The sequence below is a fragment of the Etheostoma cragini genome, chromosome 22, assembly GCF_013103735.1.
Source record: "Etheostoma cragini isolate CJK2018 chromosome 22, CSU_Ecrag_1.0, whole genome shotgun sequence".
In the NCBI taxonomy this organism is placed as follows: Eukaryota; Metazoa; Chordata; class Actinopteri; order Perciformes; family Percidae; genus Etheostoma; species Etheostoma cragini.
In genome coordinates, this window is record NC_048428.1 from 396,269 (window position 1) to 405,009 (window position 8,741).

The 8,741-nt window shown below is 41.4% G+C and overlaps 2 protein-coding genes across 2 annotated transcripts in view; one reads left to right on the forward strand and one right to left on the reverse strand.

Annotated features, from left to right (window-relative positions):
• LOC117937873 (retinal-specific phospholipid-transporting ATPase ABCA4-like) overlaps positions 1 to 3,933 on the forward strand; it is a 39,992-nt gene extending 36,059 nt beyond the window's left edge. Inside the window, exons 45-50 of the mRNA XM_034862119.1 lie at positions 458 to 599; positions 1,615 to 1,749; positions 1,896 to 1,999; positions 2,102 to 2,194; positions 2,313 to 2,562; positions 3,034 to 3,933. Coding sequence (XP_034718010.1) covers positions 458 to 599; positions 1,615 to 1,749; positions 1,896 to 1,999; positions 2,102 to 2,194; positions 2,313 to 2,562; positions 3,034 to 3,153 — 844 coding nt within the window. The 3' untranslated portion in view covers positions 3,154 to 3,933. The remainder of the gene's footprint in view (positions 1 to 457; positions 600 to 1,614; positions 1,750 to 1,895; positions 2,000 to 2,101; positions 2,195 to 2,312; positions 2,563 to 3,033) is intronic.
• Positions 3,934 to 4,015: 82 nt separating this feature from the next.
• The window catches only part of LOC117937872 (very-long-chain enoyl-CoA reductase-like), a 10,804-nt gene continuing 6,078 nt past the window's right edge, over positions 4,016 to 8,741 (reverse strand). Inside the window, exons 5-13 of the mRNA XM_034862118.1 lie at positions 7,993 to 8,096; positions 7,445 to 7,560; positions 6,659 to 6,764; positions 6,227 to 6,299; positions 6,079 to 6,122; positions 5,926 to 5,983; positions 5,585 to 5,673; positions 5,438 to 5,483; positions 4,016 to 5,354 (exon numbers count right to left, since the gene is read on the reverse strand). Of these exons, the coding sequence (XP_034718009.1) occupies positions 5,227 to 5,354; positions 5,438 to 5,483; positions 5,585 to 5,673; positions 5,926 to 5,983; positions 6,079 to 6,122; positions 6,227 to 6,299; positions 6,659 to 6,764; positions 7,445 to 7,560; positions 7,993 to 8,096 (764 nt within the window). The 3' untranslated portion in view covers positions 4,016 to 5,226. The remainder of the gene's footprint in view (positions 5,355 to 5,437; positions 5,484 to 5,584; positions 5,674 to 5,925; positions 5,984 to 6,078; positions 6,123 to 6,226; positions 6,300 to 6,658; positions 6,765 to 7,444; positions 7,561 to 7,992; positions 8,097 to 8,741) is intronic.

The window sequence follows — 8,741 nt, forward strand, 5'->3', positions numbered from 1 at the left end:
ATGCATTGTGATGTGGACCTGGACCATTCTGCATCGATGCATCGTGATGTGGACCTGGACCATTCTGCATCAATGCATCGTGATATGGACCTGGACCATTCTGCATCGATGCAGTGACAGACCATAACCGATTATTGCTTACTGATGTTACTTGTTGATTTTGTTCTCTGCTTTTTTGTTTTTGTCTGAACATGCTGCGATGATATGTTTCTGTGTTCAGATTTCGCTATATTCAGGAAGTGTCTTTCTTAAGAGCAGATACAATGAAAAAGGGGAGTTGACGTCTATCTGAAGGCTGAAATTTGTTGAGCAAAACCACATGGAGCAAGATATAATAATATTGAGGGGTTGACGCATCATGATATTGAATTGATTTGATAATTGTAATGGAATCGGGACACCAGTAAAGATTCCCACCTCTGTTGTTTACTCCAAGTGTTTCCCCCTAAATCTTCAGCATTTTAACCAACATCCTGGACGTCCACCAGAACATGGGATACTGCCCACAGTTTGATGCCATAGACGAGCTGCTGACAGGTAGAGAGCATCTGCACCTCTACGCTCGTCTCCGTGGAGTTCCGGAGCCGGAGATCAGTCGGGTGAGCTGCAGCTTTTGCCGGGAAATAAATCCCTTCAAACTGGACATTTCAGTTGTAAGCAGCACTGTAAAATGACAAAAAAGATCAGTGCATCTTATCTGTATAATCAGGTAGAAAGTAACACTTTACAATTACTCCCATTACTGTAATTGAGTAGTTTATTTGTGTACTTTTTAAAATCTGTAATTTTACTTTTGCATTTTCAGTCACATCCGTTACTGACTAAAAAAAATTCCAAGGAAAAACTCTTGAGTTTAAGAGAACATGAGCTTTATCATGCGGCGAAAGCTGTGAAAACACGCTGCATATGCAAACTAAACATTTCCTTCTGCTACACCTTCACATTAAAAGCATTTCACTGGCGAAACACAAGTTGACTTTTATTATGAAGTGGTCACAGGGGATTAGCGCTGAGTGACGCTCTCATTCATCAATAATGCAACAATCAGTCTAATAATAGTACTGACGTGAAGACATTCTCAAAACTTTTCCTTTTAACATTAAAGGTCTCTGACGTTGTTTTGCGCCGTTGCTTTGGCAAAGTATCTGCATGTAGAAACAGATCCACAGTTGATTGACATTCAGATGTTTGTTAAGCTTGCTCCTTCCTTTACAAAATGGAAATGCAATAATCTGCAATTTATTGCAATTTGTAAACTTTTTTCCAACTTCTAATTTTTACCAATTCCAAATGACATCCCCAAAAGGAAACTTAGTCAACATCCTTTTCATCTAAAAAGAAACATTTCTCTGTTTGGTTGTATCACTTCAATTTTATTGCTGCAAAATGACCAACACATATATAGTAAAAGGTCCATACTTGGCGCCTGTGCATCCATACATATTGCCACTGAAAATATTGCGATACTATACTGTATTGATTTTTTTTCCCCCACCCCTAGTACATAATGTAATTTCAATCTGCCACACTTTTTTCCTCTGTTAAGTGTACATATTTACTGACGTTTGGCTGCATTGTGACATGAGGCACTTACAGTACCCCCCTCGTGCTCAGGTTGCAGAGTGGGCCATCCAGAAGCTGGGTCTGTCACAGTACGCAGGCCAAAGTGCTGGGACCTACAGTGGAGGTAACAAGAGGAAGCTCTCCACAGCCATCGCCATGATAGGCTGCCCTGCACTGGTGCTGCTGGTGAGACCAACACTAATGACACTGCTTGGTTTGGATCAGAAGTTTAGGATGGGGAGCGCAGTTATATGAGCATGGTTACGTTACAGAAGAGATGGAGATGTTTCTGTGTGTATTTTTATGTATTTGTTGTTGTTACTGTGTCTTAGGATGAACCCACTACAGGTATGGACCCTCTCTCTAGACGCTTCCTGTGGAACTCCATCATGAGTGTAATCCAGGACAGACGAGCAGTGGTCCTCACCTCACACAGGTAAACTATCTGGTGTGGGTGTTCCACTGTAACAATGTATGAGTGCATGCATATTTATTAGAGCACAGATTTTAATTTGGATTTTGCCATCTGCCTTTCCAGTATGGAGGAGTGTGAGGCGCTGTGTACCCGCTTAGCAATTATGGTTAATGGTTCCTTTAAGTGTTTGGGAACCATTCAACATCTCAAATACAAGTTTGTCATGTTTAATTCCAACCCATATCATATCAAATTTCAAATACACTTTTTTTAACACTCATGCAACAACAAAAATAAATCCAATATCTTATGTCTTGCATCAATGTGAACGTAGGTTTGGTGACGGCTACGTGGTGACCATGAAGATCAGGACAGCAATGCCCGGTTCGGCTGTAGATCTGAACCCTGCCGAAGCCTTCATGGAGAGCAGCTTCCCTGGGTGCATCCAGTGTGAGAAACACTACAACACTCTACAGTACAAGATCTCCTCGTCCTCCCTGGCTAGGATCTTTCAAATGGTCCTGGTTAACAAAGACAAGCTCAACATAGAGGACTACTCAGTGTCTCAGACCACTCTTGACCAGGTAAATAAGCATAGGACCGTGGTCTGGTACCGACACGTTGCCTAATATTAAACTTTGTACCATTTTTTAAAGTTGGACAGTGTGCGGGAGTTTTCTTTGCAACTCTTGACCTGGTGGTCTCCCTCTGATGTAAATATTATTTTTTGGGCTTCAGATGGCAAGCGAGATCGTTTTTTTGCCTTCTTTAGATATTTGAAATAAGCTTAGCCTCAGCACTCTATTGACGCAGCTTTTTAGATTTGAATCCCTTCACCACAAAGGAGACCAAGCAATTTGTGTGCGCATGCTGACTATTCATCAGATATCAAGATTTTTGTCATATTTAATCCATCAAGGGTCAAACAAAACGTTATTTTATTCTCTTATGTCCTCTGCCTTAAATGGACTATCACCTATTTTAATGTCGTGGCAGATTGGATCAGAGGACAGTAGGTTGATCCTGATGTTTCTATTTGTTTCTGTACCCTGTAGGTGTTTGTGAATTTTGCTAAGCAGCAGTCAAGAGAGGATGACGCCATTGTGTTGCATCCGAAAGCGGCTGGGGCACAGCGATATGTTGAAGCTGCATCCTTCAAGTCTTTGAAGAAGTGAACTTAAGTCAATGAGCTCGACTAGAAGACAGAAGAAACGTTTGAACGTTTTCATTTGAGGGGCTGCCGTGTCCAAAGAATGCGCCCTATGGATGTGTGTGTGCACAGAACTGAAAGGTACTCAGGAGAACTCCAACCTCCTCTTCAAATGAGGCCGTCTACAGAAGGTTCTCTCCAGTGTCATCATGGGGTCCTGCCCCTAGTCTGGTAGAGACAAGTTGCAGAGGACTAATCCAATTCTTTCCTCCATACTTAAACAAAGATGTCTGTCATTCTCATCGTCATTTGGAGTCTTTGGAACAGGGCAGTGCTTGTTGAGCCATTGTGTGACGTTAGCTTAAAATGCAGTTTGTAAAGGAGGCAGCCCCTTAAATAGGACATGACATGTTCTGTTTGACGGTAATACTTTGCTTTTCCAGTGAACAGGGTTGGAGCATTTCTGTGCCTGCTAGATGTTCCACACTCCGTTCACCTTCTAGGCCTTGCAAGTTAAATGAAATGGAGCTTGAGATTTATGACAAGGACCATGACTTTGATTGATGACATGTCAAAAAAGTTCAGTATCAAGTTGTAATGGGAATGTGATGAAAGCATAGGTCCTGTGTATTTTTTTGTTGCTTCAGATGCCAAGTGAGATCATCTTATTTTTGCCTTCTTTAGAGATGTGAAATGAGCACTCCGAGAAGCATAGCATCAGCACTTTATTGAAGCAGTTTTAGTTGAAGCATCATCATTTTTAAGATGTTCTGCTAGTGCAAGACAGCCCACGATTTTCATGAAATCCTCACGCTGCTATGGAATTCATTATAATTTCATGTGAAACATTTATGCCAGCCAATCTTTGCGCTTAATCACATGAGAGGGTCATCATGTTAAATAAAGTTACATTTTTCCTTACGATGTGGACCTCTTCCCCTCCCCCTCCCAAGACATCCTGTTTGTTTTTTTATACATTTACATTGCTTGAGATTACTCCCATTCATATTCATTCAAAACAGTTTTTAAGAGTTGAATAAAACCTGAGACTAGAGCCATTAGGGCGGGGGAACAACAGTTATCACTGACTCCCTGATAACAATTTAATGCCAGAAGATGCACTTCTACAATATTGTTTCCATTTCTCTGAAGAAAACATGTGAGATATACAGGGAAGAAGCCTAATGTTAGCATAATTAAATGTCTGCTTTATCAGCTTTCCTCCAGAGAGCTTAAATGGGATGTTGCACTCTCAAATAGATGCCATGACATTTTAAATTCTAGTTTCCACAAGCACTTTATTATAAGCTAGGTTTTACTTCTTTGAGTTTATTAGTGTTGTGTGTTAATGGTGTGTGTGAGTTGGTTTGTATAAGGGCTGCTTATTAAATGCTAAGGTGCTATTTTCAACTTTTAGTCACATCCTGAACATCAAACTATCCAATAATAATGTGTAACCAGGACTAAGAAAGCATAGAGAATATGGCAGCAACGCAGATGTATGTAGTCTCATTACTGACTACACATCACAACGTCACATCCTAGGAAGAAACTAAAACACATGTTGAAACTGGACAGACAATTAAAATGTCCCCAGCTGTTTAAAGCTACAGTGAGTAGTTTCTGTCTCCCCCATGAGGAATTATAAGCAATGACAACAAAACTGTCGGCACGTCCACACGATACAAGCCTTCTGTGACCGTGCCAACCCCCTTCCACGCAGCTGCTAGTAGCCATGGAGGACACAGAGGATTAAAAAAACATGATGGACTCTTCAGAAGAGGTCTTTATCTTCACACAATACATCACGATATTCTGAACATAGCCTGCTAGTCTTAATTAGCTTTGTAGCAACTCATTTGGGAATGGCTTGGATGTAATAGACGTTCAATAATATCAAAAAGTTACACACTAAAGTTTCAAATGCTCTAGTATATTGCCAAAATATCATTGCTCCCATTCCCATTCCAGTTCATAAAAACAACTTGCATAGTGCTCGCTTAAGCAGCAGCAAAGCTCTTTGTTTTAGTAAAAAAGACTTGAGGGAAGAGAATATACACCCTGTATGTGCTACAATAATTCATGTTTTTGATCACTATCAGAGAATCAGGGGGATAATGGCCATCCGGAGGTTTGGGTAGTCCTTGAACTCCCTGATGTAGGCTCTGTGCTTCCCTTTGGCCCAGACAGTCATCTGAATGAAGCCTAGTAATGTGTACAACGCCACTAGAATACAAAACATACTAGTATTAGAACATAGACACGTTGGTGCAGGAAGTGGATTTATGTAATTAATGTACTGTACATACCTGGGAGACACTGGGTCATGATGGAGAAGCTCACCCAAGCTCCGACCTACAGCATGTATGGAAGAAGTATACAGGCAAGCAGAGAGGCTAATACACAAGCAATGGTCATATTCATTGCTATGATGAATTAGAAATAATGTCTATTACCTCATACGTGTAATTTGGACAGGATACAAAGAAAAATAGCCATGTGAAGGGGTTCTTTGTTGGCGTGGGAAACCGTCTGCTCCTGGACCCTGTGATGAAGTTTTGTGAAGAAGAAATTATAAAATTTAAATGATGTTTTATTTCAAGTAGCAGTTCTGAAAATATAATGTAGACACGCATAGCATCCCGGTTTTATGGTGGATTACCAAAATAGTGTTAGCATGGAGTACTGAGGACTGAACACATGATCAAATGGGAACAATTGAATGGTTTTAGATGGTTTTAGGATCAAACAATTCTGAATTGATGGACTGGACAACGTCTTGGTGTGTTCAACTCACCCTCTCCTCTGAGATGAGTAAGAGTCAAGTGAATGGAGAAGTTTCCAAGTTCACACATCTGGAACAGAAATAGGTATTTGTCACCTGATTGTCTGTCATACATGCATGTTCACTGAAGTTATGTTAGCCCTGAGTGAACTCCAGTATACGTACAGCAAACATGACTAATGCATAGTTGACTTGGAGTGCTCCATATGCTGTGGAGAGAGACAGGCTGGTTGATCGGTTGATTGGTTGATCAGCTGCAGAAAATTGAGACAAACAGCATTGTGTGTGTGTGTGTGTGTGTACATTGACTTACATGGAGGTGTGTAAAGAGGGTGATTGATGTAGTATGCCAGCCAAGCTGAGAAGCCCCAGTAATAGGTGCAATTCTGAGAGAAGAAACAAACAATACAGATGTACAGTGACACAAGAAAAAGAGGTACTAAGTTTTCAAATTATTCTTGCACCACACAAGCGCAAAAGCCCTTTCTAGCAATGTAAACCAAGGTGAAAAATAATTTCTATATCCGCTCCATGATTCAGATCTGTCCAAAATGTAATGGGTTCTTCCTTGGCCCATGCCAAGCATGCCCTTCCACCAACCTTCATTAAAATCAGGCCATTATATAAATATCATTTGACTTACTTTGATTCAATTTCTATTTTTGAACAGTAAACACACAAAAAAGAAGACCCCACGTCATCAACACACTGACACTGTCCGCACATTATCAGAAACTGTCCTCACCCTGACCATTGTCCCGAGAGGCATGGTCCCATGGGAGAAACGATGCACAAAGATAGTCTCCATCAGCCTCTTCATGTAGTGGAAGGTGTGACAGGCACAAGCCAGTCTGAGGGACAGAGAGGGAGGGGGGGGGGGGGGGGGGGGGGGGGGGGGGGGGGGGAGGTCAGAAGTATGCACATTCAACTGAGGTGCTTCCATCAGGATAAGTCATCACACTATTTTTCAGATTCCGATTTCATTTTACAGAGCCTGGTCTTTACCCAGCAAAAGATGTCATTCCATATGTAATAAAGCATAAAATGGCACTTAAAAAAAAAATCTACACACACACACACACACACACACATACACATTGTTGTAATGGAGAGAAGTCAGAGGAAATGGGCTGCCAGTGTCCAGCTCTTCGAGCAGTTGGAGGTTCAGTGCCTTGCTCATGGGCAGCTCGGCAGTGCACAGGAGGTCAACTGGCACCTCTCCATGTTCCAGTCTTCACTCCTGGTTTGTGCTGGTCTTGAACCAGCCACACCAGGTCCCTACAGACTAAGCTACTGCCGTCCCAAATCCGCTCTTCACCCTTGTTTCCACGCTTGGTGCTAAGCTAAAGCTAAGCTTACTGGCTGCTGACATCAATCAGGGGTAGCAATCTTGTCATCTTTTTCCTGGAGAGGAAAGTAAATATGCATATTTTCCAAAAACATCCTTTAAATGTGGTCAGTTTGGTCAGCCTCATGTCTGCAGGTGGAGACCCACAGCCTGCCATGACCTGCACTATAGTTGAAGTCTCACCTGACGACTGGATGGGGATTTGAGGTAAAGCCATATTCGTGTGAGTAAATGTACGGCACTCGAAAATAAAAGAGGAGGTAGGTGAGAAGAGGCCCAATGCACTCTGCCATGAACACCTGAAAACAGACAAAGAGAATGGGTTGGCCACTGTGGAGCCTGGGAGGAGTCAGTACATGGTAAATGTCTGTTTATAGCCAAAGTATGAGTCATCCCATAAGGATTTATAAAGAGAAGGCTATATTTATGCTTTGGGTTTAATATTCAGTGCTGTTGAGTTAATAATTTCTTTGCAGAAATTTAATTTTATTCTCTGCATGACACGTTCGGGGATACATATTCTATACTTACATTTTTAAAAACAAAATCACAAAGGTGCTATGCAGACCAACTGAAAAACATTGACATGGTGGCATAGTTCTAAAGTAAAAGCAGGCAAAAACAGAGATGTCTTGAACCTGTTTAGATTCTTTGTCTAAAGAGAATCCCCAACACCCAATACAATAATAAGAGTACCCCAATATCAATATCCGTATATCGGCTCTCCTTACCATAGTCCAACCTAACTGCGGACCAAGATCTCTGAAGAACATGGTGGCAGTGGTCCCAACTGGTAGATTCTGTAAGATTTCATCATCTCGGAGTGGTTTTTCCTCTGAAAAAAGAAGAATATATTTTTATGCACACAAATTCAGCTTCATCTGAAATGTACATTAAAACCAAGTTCTGTAGAAATGAAGAATGACCGTATTGACAGAATTCTCAATAAAAATCATAATGAAACTCGTTAACAGTGTGCAAATGTGAGCTGTCATGTGATGAGTATTGCGGCTTCAGAGTGTTTTTACACACTTCTCTCTACCTGGAAGCTGGTGGGGGCACAGCCACAGATAATATGTTGGGCTAATTGGAGGACTATTTTAGACTATCCCCAGGGGGACTGGCCTAGATGGCTTTTAACCAAAGTCTCTACTCTTTTTAGTAACAAGATAGCCCTCATAGTCGCCCTCCAGCGCTCTAAAACTCAAAGACGTGCTATTTTTGCTGGAGTTAAAGCGGCCAAGAGAATGATTTCAACCCGTTGGAACCCTTTCTGGATGGCGGGTATATAGAGCTCTCCAAACATTTGATTGTAAGGAAGGATTGTGGAAAAGGTGCACTGTGCCTTCTTCGGCTTGTGTAGTGTACCTTACTGTATGTTGTCCTCTGGACCAATGTTTTGCACTTTTATATAGACCTTAGTGGTCCCTAATACTGTATCTGAAGTCTCTTTATATAGACCTTAGTGGTCCCTAATACT